Source organism: Zingiber officinale, chromosome 3B (genome assembly GCF_018446385.1).
Source record: "Zingiber officinale cultivar Zhangliang chromosome 3B, Zo_v1.1, whole genome shotgun sequence".
Lineage (NCBI taxonomy): Eukaryota > Viridiplantae > Streptophyta > Magnoliopsida > Zingiberales > Zingiberaceae > Zingiber > Zingiber officinale.
In genome coordinates, this window is record NC_055991.1 from 110,479,186 (window position 1) to 110,497,387 (window position 18,202).

The 18,202-nt window shown below is 36.6% G+C and overlaps 2 protein-coding genes across 3 annotated transcripts; both read left to right on the top strand.

Moving 5' to 3' along the window:
- Positions 1-3,560: 3,560 nt before the first annotated feature.
- Positions 3,561-6,989, top strand: LOC121967289 (F-box/FBD/LRR-repeat protein At1g13570-like). The gene is made up of 4 exons (XM_042517405.1): positions 3,561-3,715; positions 5,087-6,036; positions 6,124-6,276; positions 6,453-6,989. The coding sequence occupies exons 2-4, from the start codon at positions 5,209-5,211 to the stop codon at positions 6,768-6,770; spliced, it is 1,299 nt and encodes a 432-aa protein (XP_042373339.1). The 5' UTR covers positions 3,561-3,715; positions 5,087-5,208; the 3' UTR covers positions 6,771-6,989.
- Positions 6,990-8,599: 1,610 nt separating this feature from the next.
- LOC121967290 (F-box/FBD/LRR-repeat protein At1g13570-like) lies at positions 8,600-12,155 on the top strand. Of its 2 annotated transcripts, none has more exons than XM_042517406.1 (4): positions 8,600-8,741; positions 10,524-11,473; positions 11,563-11,715; positions 11,852-12,155. In XM_042517406.1, exons 2-4 carry the CDS (start codon positions 10,646-10,648, stop codon positions 12,146-12,148), a joined length of 1,278 nt encoding a protein of 425 aa, XP_042373340.1. In that variant the 5' UTR covers positions 8,600-8,741; positions 10,524-10,645; the 3' UTR covers positions 12,149-12,155. The 2 variants fall into 2 exon arrangements, with proteins under 2 accessions (XP_042373340.1, XP_042373341.1); XM_042517407.1 differs by lacking the exon at positions 8,600-8,741 and adding an exon at positions 8,764-9,354.
- The last annotated feature ends 6,047 nt before the right edge of the window (positions 12,156-18,202 follow it).

Consider the following 18,202-nt stretch of genomic DNA (forward strand, 5'->3'; position numbering starts at 1 on the left):
TTTTCCTCTGTTGCTATCAATAACAATGGTTTTCCTGTGTTGCAATCAAAGGCAACGGTTTTTCCTGTGTTGCAATCAAAGGCAACGGTTTTTTCTGTTGCTATCATAGATAACGGTCATAAACCGTTGCCATAGAATGATTAAAAAACCGTTGGCTATATTCATCAAAGGCTACGGTTTTTTTTATAGTGTTGCAAATTATTAGTAAAACCGTTGCCTAAACAAAAGGCAACGGCTGACTATACCACGGTTTAAAAACCGTTGTCTAAAGAAAAGGCAACGATTTTTATACTTTAGGCCACATTTTTTGGACGTTGTCATTGGTGAAAAATGTTGTAGTGACTCTATATAAGACCCCTTAGACTTCACCGGAGGTAAGAAAATCTTGGATCCTAGAATCCACCTTCTTGTTTTCCATCAGCCTGACTTGAGCGTTGGAGGGTCGTCGCCGAGAACCCTTTCCCGGCTCGACTTCTTTGCAGGATCGCCGGAAGTCAGCACAAGTAGCCGGAGATCTACGTCAGCCGGCGGAGAGCGCCACATACCCAGCGTTCGTTGATTCAGCGACTCGGACAGGATCACCTGTCTTGAGCGTCCTAGCTCAACTGATGGCCGAGCTAGTGATGATGTGAGGGTCGGGTCTTTCAGATCTCAGTCGGGTGAACCACTCGCCCGCCCAGTATGTGATGGGGGCATTGGCCGCCTTAACTTTGACCTCCATTATGGTGAAGACCTTTTCCAAGATGGACTTTTCCTTATCACCATATCATATATCATTGCGTACATAATTTTGATAGTTACATTTGACCACCGTACATCATAATATAAATTATTATTATTAGTATTAATTGATACTAGATATTCAATTTAATTATGTCTGAATATGACCGGTTCGATTCTATAATTTTTATTATTAAATTAAAAAATATTCATATATAGTGGATAAACTGTCAGTTCAGTGTCAACCGTCCCTTAAGAGGATAAATTTCTATTAATTCGTTAAGACCCAACTCGTAGAGGCTTATGAAATATTCTACAGTTTCAGCATTGGATAATACGAATTATTAAACGAGTGAGATTGATTCAGCCAAGATAATTTACCAGTCTACGGGCAACAGTGTCTAGGAGTGTAAATGAATCAAGTCGTTCGTAAACTATTCGAAACTCGATTCGATAAAAGTTCATTTGAGCTCATTTAATGAGGTTCGTTAAGATAAATAAATTAAACTCAAGTTTCATAATATTCGGCTCGTTAGCTCGTGAACATGTTCGTTAAACTCATGAATCAACTTTTAAATAAAAAATAATAATTTTGATATTAAATTTATAAATTTTATATTTTATTTATGAAATATATAGATAAATATATTAAATTTATTTATTAAAATAAAATTATAAATTTTGATAAGAATATTATAATTTTTCTAAATATATAATTTAATTTTTAATAAATATTTAAATTTATAATTTATATTTATTAAGTTCATTTAATCTTGTAAATCATGAATATATTTATTAAATAAAATTCGAGGCCGATCCAATTATAAACCGATCAAATTTAAATATTTAAAAATTTACTCAATTTCACTCGATTACACTCTTAACAGAGCCAGAATCAGAGCCAGAGAAAAAACAGCTATGCAAATTGTATTTTAATTTTTTTAAAACTTTATGCTCTGTTCGGGGAAAGGTAAACACGTGTGAAAATTAATTGGCAGTAAAAAAATAAATTAAAACCGTATCCATCCAGAATATTCCCTTAGTATTTGAAATGAAAATAAATTACGAGGAATTTCACCAGCAGTAATAGCGCAGCGGGATTGAGAAATCAACAGAGGATTTTGCGGAAATCGACCTCAAATTTATTGATAATAATACTTTCGTATCAGTTTAGAAACTCACGTGAGAAAATTAATACTGGTAATAAAAAAGTAAAAATAATAATTGTAATTAATTTTATTGCTTATTCCTGGAAAGATTGATCCAGTCTTAGAAAGTTTTAGTAAATCAGAAAACACAAGGATGGCCAAAGTTAGAAATCCAATATTTTTTAATTACCTCACAAAGTTTAAATATTAATATCAAAGGATATAAATTATGGATGACAACTAATCTAATTAATTTTAATAATTTAGTTAATCTTATTAATTATTAATTTAGTTAATTTTATTAATTATTTCTGAGATGATAAATCTAATTCTATGAAAATTTTTGATCAGATATGGATAAATTAGAAATCAATGACAAGTTCAATATCCTTTAATTACACATCCATTTAAGGAAAATATTTATGTAAATACGTCATAATTGAGAATCGAATTATGAGTGTCTGGATGATAATTTAGATGTTTTATTGTTTCATCATAGTCTTGTGGACACAACTAATATGATTAATATGATAAATCTAGTTAATCTTATTGACTATCCCTAGAGTGTCCGATCCAATCTCACAAAAGTTTTTCATCGATCATCAGGATAAATCAGGAAGCGCGTGCGATGACTAATTCAAAAATCTAATATTATTTGATTGTGTTATCCATTTGATGAAAAAATTCATATAAATATATTATAATAGAGGATCGAACCGTGAATATTTTATTGATACAGTAGTTTCAAGACGCAACTAATCTGATTAATGATAAATAACGAGGACAGCAACCTAACTAATAGTTAAAGATTTACTTCGTGTAAATCATGGTCACAATGAGCTTGTGGCGCCTATGAATTAGTCATGGCTAAGTTGCAAACTTGCACCAGCATTTCACCGTCACGAATCATGGTCGGACCGCAAGCTGACGGCAGCGAGTTATGGCTGAGCTGCAAGCTTGCGATCACAAACTGCTTGTGGCCAAGCCGCAAGCTCATGACCAAAATAAACAGATGTTTGCGTGTGATTGAATAATAGTGTCATTTGCTTATCAGAGCACGTCTAAGTTCAGTCATAATGTTTTTGGGGCCCTGTTTTCTGGATTTATTTTTATGGGTGATGAAAAATTTTTCGATTGATTTAGTCATCTCCAAAATTAATTAAATCATAAAACTTAAATATTTTGAATAATAAAAATAAAAAATAATAACATTTTTGGGTTTTCAGAATAACAACCTAATGGCCCTTTGAAAATTTAGACATGTATAAATTGTGTTTTATTTTTTTTTAAAAATTATGCAAAATTTGATATCTTCATTATAAAAAGAAAAAATAGAGGGCAAGAGAACATTACCTTATCTTAAAACTTACATTGAAATTGAGAATCGAATAATGGTTGAAACACACTGGAAAATTGCCTTTGCCTTCAAATGAATCTTGAAAAAAAAAAAGCTAAGGAATAAAAATAAATAAATAAAACAATAACGCACGATGTAAACAAACTTTAGTTTTTATTGGAATCAAGTATAAGGCGGCGAAACTTGAATTAAACCTGAGTTTTAAAAACCCAAATCGAACTTGAATCTGATTAAAATCAAAATGCAACTGAATCCGAACCGGATCCCGGTTTTTTAGGGTTAAATGATACCCTTCACCGCACTTATTTTGTATTGTTCTTCACCGCGCCGCAATAAGTAAATTCCTTTCTCTTCCCTTTCCCTCATTTTTCTACACCCTCTCCTGCCTTCCTCTTCCCCACCGCCTCCCGCCTTCCGCCTTCCGCCTTCCGCCTTCCGCCTTCCGACGTCCGCGGACTGTCGACCGACGTTGAGCCATACGATCGAATGGGTAGGTTTACTCCTTGTTTCCATTCAATTTTGGAAATTATGATATATGTTCAAATCCTTCTCGGATCAATATGGTTCACGACTAGTAGTGATAATTGTTTTGTAATGGAGACTGCTAGATGTGGGCATTGATGGGATGCAAAGCAATACTTGGATTTGTTGTGGAAATTAATGAGGATGTATGACGTTTGGGCGAGTTAATTCGGTAAATCCTTAGGATTTGTTGGTACTCGTTGAATGGGTCACATGTTGAAAGGTACTTGTTTTGTTTTTTTTAGAGGTTTTAGGGTTTAAGGTTCGCGTGGTTCTAGTTGCTAAACACAAGATAAATATGTGGACCATATTGTTGGGAGCACATTGTGTTATGATTTGGATATTTAATTTCTTGTGCTTATGATAATGCTAACTTAGTCAACTTGCATGTTGTAAAATCAATAATTGTGGAGGTCAATTATGCCTTATGAAGTACATGGCTGTTAGGGTTCATGATCTTGAAATATTGTTCGATCTACATAATTGTTTGTAGCCATTCAGGTCCCTTGATTGGACGTGATAGTGCATCGGTAGAGTGCATGTGAGTGTCTAGGAATAACTTTCTTGATTGGAGGTAGAAGTGCATGAGTAAAGCTTCCTTTTTGATTGAAGGTGAGAGTGCACGAAGAATACCCATTGGTCCTGTTATGCCAATAATGAATTTGTCTGTCTCAGGGCTACCTTGATGACGGAAAGTTTGTTGGACTCCTAGTAGTTCTAGCTTCTGTAGCTAGTTTATCTATTATTATTTGGAGCATATGCATACATCCTGCAGTTATCTTTTCAGTTGAGATTCAGTGGTAGAAATTGTTGTGTATGAGGGTGCCTTTTCTATCCCTGAAAATGAGCCTATTTGGTTCATGAGATTTGTGACATTAATTGTCTTTTTTTACTTTACATGTAAAGGAAACTTTTTTTTTTCCAAGGACCTTAACAATTCCTATGATCAAGGTACCTTGCATGCTTTTCAAGTTAATATCTGTATTGAAGCTGTTTCTTTGATTTCCTGGTTTAATTTGTCCTGGCAATTTCCAATGCTGAAAACTTTGGCAACGTATGGGAACCCTAAATTTGGATTTATGGTGTTCAACAGCCTTCTGCCAAATCTTTGAATTGCTTTTGACTTTAGCCCTCACCTCAAACTAGCACTGAATTTGCAGTTTGCTTGCAAGTAAACACCCTTTTTAGCCTCAATTTACAAGGAGCCTTGGCAACGATACCACCCTTTTTCTAATAGCTTTTTAAATTGATGTTTCTTTTATTTAGCATATATAATCATCTCTAATTTATTATCAAATGGTGTTTGATCACTTGATTCAGTTCTTTTTAAATCCTGCAGGGTTATGCTGTAACATAGGTGAATTGGAGTATTTGGTCCACCTTATCAGTCTCCTAATTGATTCTGCAGCTTATAATTGCACCTTGTTCTTGTATTGAATCAGTGAAGTAAAAAAATTAGTCATGTCTAGCATAGTCATTGGCAACAATACTCTAGACAGAATCAGTCATTTGCCACCAAATATTATCGAACAAATACTCATGCGCTTACCATTGAGAGATGCAATCCGGACAAGCATCTTATCACATGATTGGAGATATGCATGGAGTAGTATTCCACACCTTGCTTTCAGTTGGCAAGAATTCCCCCTATCTATATGCAACTATTCACAAGTTAATTTTGACCGTAAGCTTGTAGACATTATTCATCAAGTCCTACTACTCCACCAAGGACCAATTCACAGATTTGAACTTTCCATTCAGTTAAGAAGCTCCAAAGATATAGATGGGTGGCTTCTCTTTCTTTCAAGAAATGATATTAGAGAAATAATTCTACATAGATGGGAAGGAGAGGTGTATAAGTTGCCTTCTTGTCTTCTCTCATGTAAAGGGCTCAGGTCTCTATCTCTGCATAGATGCATGTTCAGACCTGTTCATTTCCAAGGCTTTCCACGTCTTGCATCTCTGTTTCTTAGAAGTGTTGCCATTTCACAGGATGGGCTTGAGGCTTTAATCACCGCTTGCCCTCTACTAAATAAGCTATGCCTGATAGACATGTTTGATTTTGGTGGTCTTAAGGTTTGTTCCCCAAGTCTGGTTAACTTGACATTTGTTGGAGAACACATAGATCTTTCTTTTGAAAATGTTCCATTGCTAGCTACATTGTCTGTCTCCTTAACTGTGAAGAGTGACAAGTATTATGCTGCCCCTGGAGTAATTTGCAAATTATTTAGAATCCTATACCATCTTCCCAGTATCAAGAAGATTGTACTGGGTGGTCAAGCATTCAAGGTATTTGGGTTCTCTTTGTTTTCTTAGAATTCCACCTTTTGTGTGCATCTTCTAACAGTTTTATAACTACATTATCTCAAAGTCTAGGTCTGGACATATGGTGAGTTACCCATCCAGCTTCCTTGCACATATCAGCTGAAGCATTTTCATGCAACTGTAAATTTTAAGGACATGCAAGAAATGTTTGCCATAGTCTCCCTGTGCAGAAGCTGCCCGTTGTTAGTGACTCTTGAGTTAGAGGTAATTTGTTCTTCTTATAATATTTTTTTTTATGCATCATGTATTCATAACTGAAATTATATGGTTCATCGTTGTGAACAACAATATAGTCATTTTAGTAATCTTCTCTCTTTTACTTCAATGTGTGTTGCAATCCTCTTTTTTTCTTGTTATTCTAATTTCTAAACGAATTGTAGGCACGTTTTGTCATGCCAGCAAATCATGAAACACCTGTTGAGAAATTTTGGAATTCACAGCAAAGTTTCGATTGCCTATTTAGCCAGCTCAAAATTTTGGAAATTACTGGCGTGAGCTGCATACTTGAACTCCCATTTTTGAAGTTTGTTCTTGCCAATGCACCAGTTCTTGAGACTGCATACATTGGATTCGACTACAGACTGAAGACAGAGCTCGATATCACAAGGGAGATGATCAAATTCAGGAGATTATCACCTGCAGCTGAAATAAAAATTTTAAAGAGAAAATTTCGGAATGCGTCATCTATGTGGGCTTGAGATCCCTTGGAATGCTTATATTTCAAATGAAGACTTTTGAAGCCTAGTAATTCTCATATTTGAATTTTGCCATAGCATGACGTCTCCTGTAAGTACCGGCAAGCGTGGGTATTGTCGTAAACAACAGCAAGCATACTCATGTTTTTTTTAGTAGAAAGACAGGGACAACTTCTTTTGGAGTTTTTTTTAAACTTGGTTTCTTGTGCAAGGTAAATATGGTTCCTAACAGTGTTTTCTTTTGCCGGGCCTCTCTTTTATGAGCGCAGATCTCCTGGATTTTTTGTGATCCAGGAGATGTGCCACTCGCATTTACAGTTAGATCACGGTTGTGATCCGGTCGTAAATGGTTACGATCCCTTTTTGGGTTCATCATCCCCATCAAATTATAATTTTTGTTCGGAGCGGACGGTCGGAGGCTGCCCGAAGACCTCCGGTGGTGGATAAGTGGTCAGGTTATTGGACGCTGAATAAGAGTCCTCCGGACGACCTCCGGCCGTCCGTTCCGAATAAAAATTATAACTTGGTGGGAATGGTGAACTCAGGAAGGGATTACAATCATTTACGGACGGATCGTAATCATGATCCGATCACAAATGTGAATGACATATTTCCTGGATTACAAAAAATGATTCAGAAGATCCTTACCATTTTTATATTTGAATCAAAATTCTTTCCTTTAAATCTGGAAAATAATTGACTTGGTATAACATTTTGTGTTATCCCTGCATTATACTGAAACTTGTTTATGTTGCAAAGCTTCTACTGTCAATTTGCAGACCCATAAGAGTACTTTCTTGTCTTTGGAGAGTGTTTTTTTTAAAAAAAAAAATAATTAATTAATTTTTTATTTAGGGATAATTCTTTTAATTCAGTGCTCAATTGAGGGGAATTTGAATCGGATTTGAACCATCTATATTTTGTATTTTTACTACCATTAAAGTTAGAGGTGTCAAAAATGAACTCGATCCGACGATTCAAGTTCGGATTGGATATTTTCGGATTCGGGTTGGAGGGTTGGAGAGTAAAAAAGTATCGGGTTGGGTCGGGTCGGGTTGACTTAAATATAGGATTTTGTGGGTTGTTTTGAGGTTAAATCAAATTTTATTTTAAAAATTTAGATGTTTTTATGTATATTAATATTATGTTTGTATGATAATGATGGAGTATTGAGATAAAAGTGAAGAATTATAAAGAAAATAATCCAAAAAAATCATTTTGAATAGGATTTTCGAGTTATATGGGTCGGGGTTTAGGTTGGTCGGGTTCGGGTTGAGGTGTTTTGAGTTGAACTCGGGTTCGGGTCGAATTCGGATTGGGTTAAAAAAAAACTCAATCTGATTCAATCCGATCTGATTCATCCGAATTAACACCCCTAATTAAAGTGATGCTGCATCAAAATTGAATTGCCAAACTATTAAAAAATTTAAAATAAAATTGAAGGAGAAGAAATGATCTCGCTATAATCAAATTAAAATTTATATTGATTTAAAGATAATTAAAATATAAGTTTTAAATGTATTTGACTAACAACAAATATAGAATTAAATATTTAAATACAAAATTAAAATAATTTTATAATTATTTTTATTTATTATTAAAAAAAAACATTAATTATTATATGATAAAAATTAAATCTCTAATTTATTATAAATGCATCAATTTTGAATAATTTTCTATTTATTTTTCAATCATCAAGATTTTTTTAATTTCTTCCCTTTTATAAAAAAGGGCACAATTTTCAATTTATTTCCTTTTAAATTATTTCTTTCCTTAGTTAAATAGTTTTCCTACTATTTCAGTTTATTTAGGAACCGGATAGTATTGTTCTTCGCCGCACCGCATTAGACAAACCCTTCTCGCTTGACGCTTTCCTTTCCCTCGCTTTTTCCCCGTTGCACGCCAACGCCCTCTCCTGCCTTCCATTCCCCCACCGCCGTCCGCTGACTGACGTCGAGCCAGACGATCGATTGGGTAGGTTTTCCTCCTTGCTGCCCTTCAATTTTGGAAATTATGATATATGTCCAAATCCTTCTTGGATCGATGTGGTTCACGAATAGTACTGATAACTGTTGAGAATGGTAATGAAGACTGCAAGATGAGGCATTGATGTGGCACTGGGATGCTAATCAATACTTGGATTTGTTGTGAAGTTAATAATAAAGGATGAGGATTGGGTGAGTTGATTCAGCAAATCCTTAGGATTTGTCAGTGCTCATCGTATGGGGCCTACGTTGAGAGGTACTTGTTTGCTTTCATAAGTCTAAGTCTCCTAAGGTAGGGCTTTCATGTATGGCAGAACCTTAATAATTGAGATGTAATCAACAATGTTGGGCTAGTGGGTGGGATGGTCCTACATTGTAAATAGCTTATTGGTTCTTTATAGTTTTATAATGCAGCAACTCGTTGCTCTTATAATATTGATTTTGACTTGTTCACTAATTCTAAACCAATGCAGTATCTTTATTATGTTTCATTCTGTTCCTGTGCATGATTCTAGTTGCTAAGCATGAGATAACTCTATAGACCATATTGTCAGGAGGCTTGTGCATATGATAATGTTAACTTAGTCAACTTACAACATGAGGTACATGACAGATGTTAGGGTTCAAGATCTTGAAATATTGTTTGGCCTACATAGTCGTTTCTAGTCTTTCAGCTCCCATGGTTGGATGTGGCAGTGCATGGGTAAACCTCTTTGATCAGAGGTGGGAGTGTGTAGGGACAACTTTCTTGATTGGAGATGGAAGTGCATTAGGGCAACTCCGTTTATTTTTTATTTTGATAATCCAAGTATCTAGGTTTTACTCGACTAATCTTGGAGGTAGATGACCTTCTCCCTTGGTCTACCAGAAAAATTTGGAGCACAACTTATGCACACTCAGAAGCCGACCTCTAGAATATTCATTCTTATTGGCATTGAAACTTTAATCCTCTTATTTGTTCCTATGAGTGTTTTACCACTTCACAACTCCCTTTTAATTAGAGACAAGACTGCATGAAGAACTCCCATTTGTCTTGTTACGATGATAGTGAATTTGTCTTGGTATTAGGGCCACTTTGATGATGGAAAGTTTGTTGGACTCGTAGTAGTCCTAGCTTTTGTAGCTAGTTTACCTATTATTATTTGGAGCATATGCATGCATCCTATTGTTATCTCTTCAGTTGAGATCCTAGGTAGAAATTGTTATGTCTATGAGGGGTGCCTTTTCTATCCCAAAATGAGCCTATTTGGCTCACGAGACTTGTGACATCAATGTCTTTTTTACTTTCCATGTAAATGAAACTTTTTTTTTCCCAGGACCTTAACAATTCCTATGATCAAGATGCCTTACATGCTTTTCAAGTTAATATTTGTATTGCAATGTCGTTTCTTCAACAATTTCTTGGTTTAATTTTTCTTGGCAATCTTCTAAGGCCAAAAACTCTATTAACATAATGGTAGTATATATGATCTGCTTCAACATATGGGAACCCTAAATTTGGATTTATGGTGTCCAACAGCCTTCTACCAAATCTTTCAATTGTTTTTGACTTTGGCACTTGCCTCTGTGCAACCTAGCATTGACTTGTAGTTTTCTTGGATGTAAACCCCTTAGAAGTCTCAATTTAGGAGTCGTCTCGGCAATGATACCACCCTTTTTCTCATAGTTTTTTTAATTGAAGTTTCTTTTATCTAGCATAGATTTTAACCATCTCTAATTTGTTATCAAATGGTGCTTAATCACGTTATTCAATTCTTTCCAAATTCTACAGGGCTACAGCTAACACAGGAGAATTGGAGTACTTAGTCTACCTTATCACAGTCTCCTAATTGAGCTGAGCTTATATCTATAGCTTGTTATTGAATTGGATTGGTAAAGTAAAAAAAATCAGCCATGTCAAACATGGTCAATGGTGACAGTACTGTTGACAGAATCAGCCATTTGCCACGAAATATTATTGAAGAAATACTCTTGCACTTACCATTGAAAGATGCAATCCGGACAAGCATCTTATCGCGTGATTGGAGATACGCATGGAGTAGTATTCCACACCTTGCTTTCAGCCGGCAAGAATTCCCTCTATCTAAATGCAGCAATTCACAAGTTGTTTTTGACCGTAAGCTTGTAGACATTATTCATCAAGTTCTCCTATTCCACCAAGGACCAATTCACATGTTTAAACTTTCCATTGACTTGAAAAGCTCCAAATGTATAGATGGGTGGCTTCTTTTTCTTTCAAGAAATGATATTAAAGAAATAGTTCTACATAGATGGGAAGGAGAGGTGTATAAGTTGCCTTCATGTCTTTCCGCATGTAAAAGGCTTGAGCATCTATGTCTGTTTAGGTGCATGTTCAGACCTGTTCATTTCCAAGGCTTTCCACATCTTAGATCTCTGAGTCTTAACAATGTTGCCATTTCACAGAATGAGCTTGAGACTTTAATCACTAATTGCCCTCTTCTAAATATTCTATACCTGATAGACATATTTGGTCTTAGTGGTCTTAAGGTTTGTTCCCCAAGTCTGGTTGTTTTCTCATTTTTTGGACAACACATAGATTTTTCTTTTGAAAATGTTCCATTATTATCTACATTGTATGTCTCCTTCGTTGGGAAGAATGACAAGTATTATGCATCCCCTGGAGTAATTTGTAAATTATTTAGAAACCTTTACCATCTTTCCAGTATTAAGAAGATCGTACTGTATAATCAGGCATTCAAGGTATTTAGGTTTTCTTTATTTTCTTTGAATTCCCCCTATTGTGTGCATCTGCTAGCAGCTTTTAATAACTACGTTTTCTCAAATTCTAGGTCTGGGCATACGGTCAGTTACCCATTCAGCTTCCTTTCACATATCAGCTAAAGCGTTTTCATGCATGTGTAAACTTGAAGGACATAAAAGAAATACAAGCCATAGTTTTCCTGTGCAGAAGCTGCCCTTTATTAGTCACTCTTGAGTTAAAGGTAATTTGTTTTTTTTTTAATGCATCGTGTATTCGCGACTGAAATTATATGGTTCATTGTTGTGAACAACTATATGGTCATTCTATTAATCTACTCTTTTTTTGTCTTGTCATATTAATTTCTGAATGATAAGTAGGCATATATCGGCAACAATTTAGATGATGGAACACCCGCTGAGAAATTTTTGGATGCACAGCAAAGTTTTGGTAGCCAATTTAGCCACCTCAGAAGTGTGGAAATTACTTACGTTAGCTGCATATCTGAACTGCCATTTATAAAATTTGTTCTTGCCAATGCACCAGCTCTCGAAACTGCTTACATTGGATTCAACTGCGGAACGCCTATTGAGCTCAATATCTTAAAGGAGATGTTCAAATTCAGGAGATTATCTCCTGCAGTTGAAATAAAAATTTTGAATAGGAGTTTTTTCTGATCTTGATTTCTTGGGTCAAGGCAAATATGGTTCATGACAGTGTTTTTTCTTTATTCTGTTTGGATCAAAGCACGCACTTTGAATCTGGAAAAGAATTGCCTTGATATAACATTTTGCATTATCTTTGCATGATACTGAAACTTGTTTAGTTTGCAACTACGGTCAATTTGCATACTCATGAGAGTACAGTTGTTTCCTGTCTTCGATTTCTGTGATAAAAATGTTGCAGTTTTATCACTACTAGATGTCTGTAATGTAATGCGATAGATTCTTCAGGTCTCAGTCTGGGCTTATTCTCAGTTTTGTTATTGTTTGAACTCGTTTGAATTAAACTTCTGGCTTGAATTGCATTGTCTCTTATACGGGTTATGACGGATGGATCCAGAAGGTGATGTAGCGATCAAAATCAAAATAACATGGCAGCCCTACTCCAAAAGAAATAATATCTCCTCCTTTGGCCTGGATCCCTAGTGTTAAGATTCTTAGGTTGACCACATCGGGGTTTAAGTCGATTGGGGAAAGATGGTCATCCCTTAGGCCGAGCGAATCAGGAAATTTATTATCTTAAGAGTGGTCAGACCTTGGGGCGACTAAGAATAAGGTCGGCCAGCTTTACGTAGACCTGACCACGGTTCGGAACCGACGGTTTGACGGTTCCAGGCAGGTCGACCCTTAACCTTAATCGCCCAAGACGGTTACGGTTCACGGTTCAGAACCGCCGGTTCACGGTTCGGTTCACAGTTCGCCACGGTTCAAGATTAATATGTTAAAAAAAATTAAAAATTAAAAATTAAACAAAACATTAAAAATTAGAAATTAAAATTTATTGAAAAAAGGGCTTGCACTTATTTAAGTTGCCTACGTATCCCTTTAGGGGAATCAAAGCCCACGTAGTTCTTTTACATTTTTATCCTTTTACATTTTCATTCACTTCCATTTCCTGTTCCTGTCGTATTTGTTCCTTCAGTATCAAAATCTTCAACTTCGTCATCTGAAAGTTACATTCCTTGGATTCTTTTCTCCGCTCTGGTCCAATCGTCCAGTAATGCTTGGGCTTCCAATGAGTCGGGAGACAAAGTTGATCGTCGTTCATCTAATATGTTGCCGCCGGCACTGAACGTCTGCTCCACAGCAACAGTTGACACTGGACAAGCTAAAATTTTTTTTGCGATCACGGAGAGAACGGGAAAGCTTTGAGCCTTCTGTGACCACCACTTTAAGATATCGAAGTTTTCGCTATCTACTTCATTAAAATCAAAAGAAGTCGTAAAATAATTCTCAAGTTCCTGTGTGGAACTTGAGGATCCTCGTGGACGTTTTGTCCGTTCTTTTAATAAGAGTTGTGCTTTTGTAAGTTTTAAATTACTACTAGTAGTTTGTTGAATTTCAGAAATATTAATTTGTGTTCCATATTTTGCATAATATTGATTATAAATATCATATAAATAAATTCTAACATTATATATAATATTAACTGGATCAGGGGAAGAAGAATATTTAATTGGAATTAAAGCGTCATAATATAAAGTTAACATTTCTTGTAAAACTTCTAATTTAAATCTAGGATCTAAAGCAAATGCAATTAAATAAATTTCAGGAATTAAATAAAAATATTTTTCCCATTTAGTTTTCATAGCTAAGATGCAAGGAGATAAAGATTCATTATTAATATGTTCATTTAAAACTAATACTATATTAGAAAAATTTTCTAAAACTAATTGAGCAATGGGATAATAAACACCGGAAAGTTGTTCGGTTGCATCATTAAATACTTTTAAAATTTCACAAATACTACTACAAATATTCCATTGTTGTGAAAATAAATATATATTAGTATTAGTATTTTGTGCAAAAAATGAACATAATAATTCTTTATATTGAAATGAATCTTGTAATAATTGGTATGTTGAATTCCAACGTGTTGGTACATCACGTGGAAATTTTTTAGATCTCATTTCATTCATTTTACAAAACCTACCCCATTGTTTCATTATAGATGGATGAGACCATAAATAAGAAATTGCAATTCTAATTGGTTTAATATAACTTTCTAAAATTTTTAAACCATCTTGAACACATAAATTTAAAACATGGCATACACAACGAATATGAAAAAATAAACCTCCAATAATAGGTTGACAAACAAATTTTAGATCATCTATACAAGCGGTATTAGAACTAGCATTATCTAATGATATTGAAAATATTTTATGAGTTAAACCATATTCTTCTAAAATTAAACATAATAATTGTGCGATATTATGAGCATTATGTGATTCATCAAAAACTCTATAAGCTAATAATCTTTTTTGGAGGTTCCAAGAGTTATTGATCCAATGGCAAGTCACACCCATATACGAATGTGTTTGCCAATGATCACTCCAAATATCGGAACATAAAGAAACTTTATTATCTAATTTACTAAATTCATCAATTAAATTCTTTTTTCCTTGTTTTACTAATTTTTTAATTGTACGAGTAAGTGTAGTCCTAGGAACACGTTTAGCACATGGATTAAGAGATTCTTTACAAAAATCTTCAAATGTGCATTTAGATCCAAAACTAAAAGAAAGATGTTCTACGGAAACAAATTTAGCTAATGATTCTCTTAATTTATTATCCGAATATAAAAATAAACCGGAATCGGTACTACCGCTAGTTGAAGAAAATCTTGATAATTGTGTTTGAGAATGGTTGAGTCCATATTCCGTCGAGTGCTTCGTTTCTACATGTCGTTTCAACGACCCATAGCCGCCGCCGGCTTGGAATTTGTAGGAAGTATTGCAGTGCTTACATTTTGCACGCATTTCTCCCGATGGAAGAGTGACCTTCTCAAAATGTTTAGTAAAAATAGAAGACTTTAGAGGAAGAAGTTCCCGAACCTTAGAAGTAATTGCATCGGTACTTCCTTGTGTTTCGGGTGTCGGATTCGGAAGATGCTCGATCTCATCATCGGTGGATTGAATGTTGGGGTCCTCCTCCCGCGGATTCATTATTTGTTTTCCCTTCCGAGCTCGAGATGATGCACCTCCGCGACCTCCTTCCATTGTAATTGAAAATTGAAAACGAAGGCGTGTAGAGATTAGAGAATACGAAAATGAGATTAAGAGTAGAGAAGATGTGTGTAAAAAATGATGAAATGAGCTCTCTATTTATAGAGTTTTGATAGTAACGGATACTAAATCATAGCCATTGATCAAAAAACGGTCAAATGATCCTAACCGTTGAAAAAAAATACCCAAAAAGCCCTCCCAACGGCTACGAACCGCCGATTAACCGGCGGTTCCAACGGCTATGAACCGCCGGTTAACCGGCGGTTCAAACCGTTTAAAAAAAAAAAAATTTTGTTTGCGGCTGAACCGCCGGTTAACCGGCGGTTCGCCGGGTTTACAGCCCATGAACCGGGTCAACGGGCAACCGGCCCGTTGACCCGGTTACGGGCCCGGGCCGAGTCCGGGCCAGACCCGGCCCGGGGTCGGGTCTAGCTTTACGCATTGGTCGGAATGATTGACTCGCTCTATAACAGACCAACTATAAAGGGTAGCACGCACGTGTATCCGTCCAGTCTTAAAGTTGGGTGAACATGTATGCTCTGATCGTATAAATATCCGGTCATACAAATATCCGGTCGGGAAATGACACAGTATGACTACATCCCTCTTAGAAACCCTTTATAGGCTCGGGCGGATAGAAGGACAATCTGGTCTAAAGCACTTATCCTTATATTTTCACCCGGACGGGATCCCAGTAAAGTACAGGTTATTTATTATTTCTCAAGTAGATTTCCAACATGACTAAAACACTATATCATTTTTTGAACAAATGTTTCAGAATTATGCAAAATATAATAGAGTGGCTTAATGATCGAGAGTTCAACTGAACAGTCTAACAAAGTGGCTAGCTTAAAGACCGACCGGGATATATTCAACAAATAGTATTCTAATAAGGTGACCGGCTCAACGACCGACCAAAATGTACTCAGCGAACAACAACATAATATGAAGGTCGGATTAAAGAACGACCAAGATACATGTAGTATAGCACATGATGAAGTCACTTATACAGAATGCAACTGAACGTCTCAACAGGGTGGTTGGCTTAAGGACTGACTGGATTATATTCAGTAGATATTCTAATTAAGTGGTCGGCTTAAGGATCGACCGAGATATATTTAACAAATATTCTAATCAAGCGCTTGACTTTCGGACTGATCGAGATATACTTATTAAACAACATCAACCCAATAAGGTAGTTGGCTTAAAGACCGGCTGAGACCTAGTCAGTCAACAACATCATCCTAATGGGGTGGCCAACTTAAGGATTGATTGGATTATATTCAATCAATAATAACATCTCAACAAAGCGGTCTGCTTAAAGACCGGTGGAGGTATGTTCAGAAGACAACATCCTAACAACCTGGTATAATAATAATTATTTGTCAGAGAATATTCTTCTGCAACATTCTTTAGGGACCATCGTGTCCCCCATCAACAGATCAACTATAATAGCATATTCCTTAGGTCACTCTAGTGATAACAAAAACTATAACCGACAAAAGGGGTATACACCTGGATCAGCAGAAGATTCCTTGGATGACTGCGTTCGTACCCTCTTCTTTACCTAACAATCTCTAACACACTTCGCCACCTCATGATTGTGGATGTTATGTGAGGTAGGATATAAAAGGGGAGTCCTCTCCGTGACGAAGGTACGCTCACAGACATTTGCAACTCTACTCTCGCATGTGCGTTCTTATTATTCTTCATTTGCTCAGACTAGGACTGACTTCAGTGTCGGAGGGTCTTCACCAAGGACTCTCCCCTAGTTTCAGGGCGTTGACGTTTTGTTGGATCGTCTCCATGTGTGCAGGATCGGAGGAGAAGTTTCTTTTGGAGAGAAAAATCTTCTGACGGTCAATCTTTCATCCACCGTGTCCAGCGCATTATCTCCGCAGGTTTCAGACAGGATCAAATTTGGCGTCGTTTGTGGGAATCTTCGCCTGAATATGAGAATCAGAGATGGAGGAGGCTGGAAAACTTACCACTGTTACTTTGATGCAAGAGGACCTAGATCTACTCATCAACGCTCGAGTCTAAAGGGCGTTGCAATAGCAACAACAACAGCAAGAAGCTCCCGGCGGTGTTTTGTTGTGATCTATTCCTATTGCTTCAACGATGGCTCACCATCGGGAAAGAGGAGTACAAGAGGAAGGCTCGGCCCATTTGCCTAGGGCATCTCGTTCACCAGCTCCACACCACTGAGTTCTTTTCCGCACACCACTTGAGCATATGGATCAAGAAGAACCGCACCGGGAGTCTTCTGGAGAAGTACCTGAAAGGCGAAGAGGAAAGGCTCTGGCACGCTATAGCTCCCCTAAAGAAATTTGTACCTCGTTCGCTCAAAGGGTGCTAGAAGATAAGTTATCAAAGCATTATTAGAACTTGGCCATAGGGGAATATCCAGGGTCAACTGACTGTGAGGATCTTGTTGTTAGTACCCCAAGATAATTTTTGATGTGATCAACCAAGTCAGGTTAGGTCGTGTTGATTTTTAACCCTTGTGTCTAAATATGTAGGAACTTAGGAGCACAGGAAGTCGAGCAAAAGATGCAGCTAATGAGAAGGACGACACGAGAGAGAGTCGACGGGCTCAGTGCGTCCGAGGAACGAGATGCTACAGAAGAGTACACTGTGGATGAGAAGGAGACTCGCAGCAGGAACGAGAAGCCGGAGTGGAAAATTGCTCGAAGGTCAGAAAATGGGTTTGGGTGAGCCCTATTCCAGATGGCCGAAATCACCTAAACAAGTGGAGTCAGAGCCGGAGCGGAAGACTCGGACCCAAGTGAGCGGAGCCGGGGCAAGAACCCGGACAAAACAAGTTAACACAAGGTTAACTTTGGTCTGGGCGCCCAGACCATGAAAATTATCCAGATTGCATCAAACGCGATCCGTTGCGACGGGAATAAAATTTTATCCCCCTCCAGGCACCTAGAATCCTTCCAGGTGCCCGACTAGGACTATAAATATAATCTTGGTCCCAAAAGCATAGACAGAG

Coding starts and splice junctions, on each gene's coding strand:
- LOC121967289 (XM_042517405.1), top strand. CDS start 5,209: ATGTCTAGCATAGTCATTGGCAACAATACTCTAGACAGAATCAGTCAT. Junction 6,037..6,123: donor TGGGTGGTCAAGCATTCAAG/GTATTTGGGTTC, acceptor CTCAAAGTCTAG/GTCTGGACATATGGTGAGTT. Junction 6,277..6,452: donor TAGTGACTCTTGAGTTAGAG/GTAATTTGTTCT, acceptor AACGAATTGTAG/GCACGTTTTGTCATGCCAGC.
- LOC121967290 (XM_042517406.1), top strand. CDS start 10,646: ATGTCAAACATGGTCAATGGTGACAGTACTGTTGACAGAATCAGCCAT. Junction 11,474..11,562: donor TGTATAATCAGGCATTCAAG/GTATTTAGGTTT, acceptor CTCAAATTCTAG/GTCTGGGCATACGGTCAGTT. Junction 11,716..11,851: donor TAGTCACTCTTGAGTTAAAG/GTAATTTGTTTT, acceptor AATGATAAGTAG/GCATATATCGGCAACAATTT.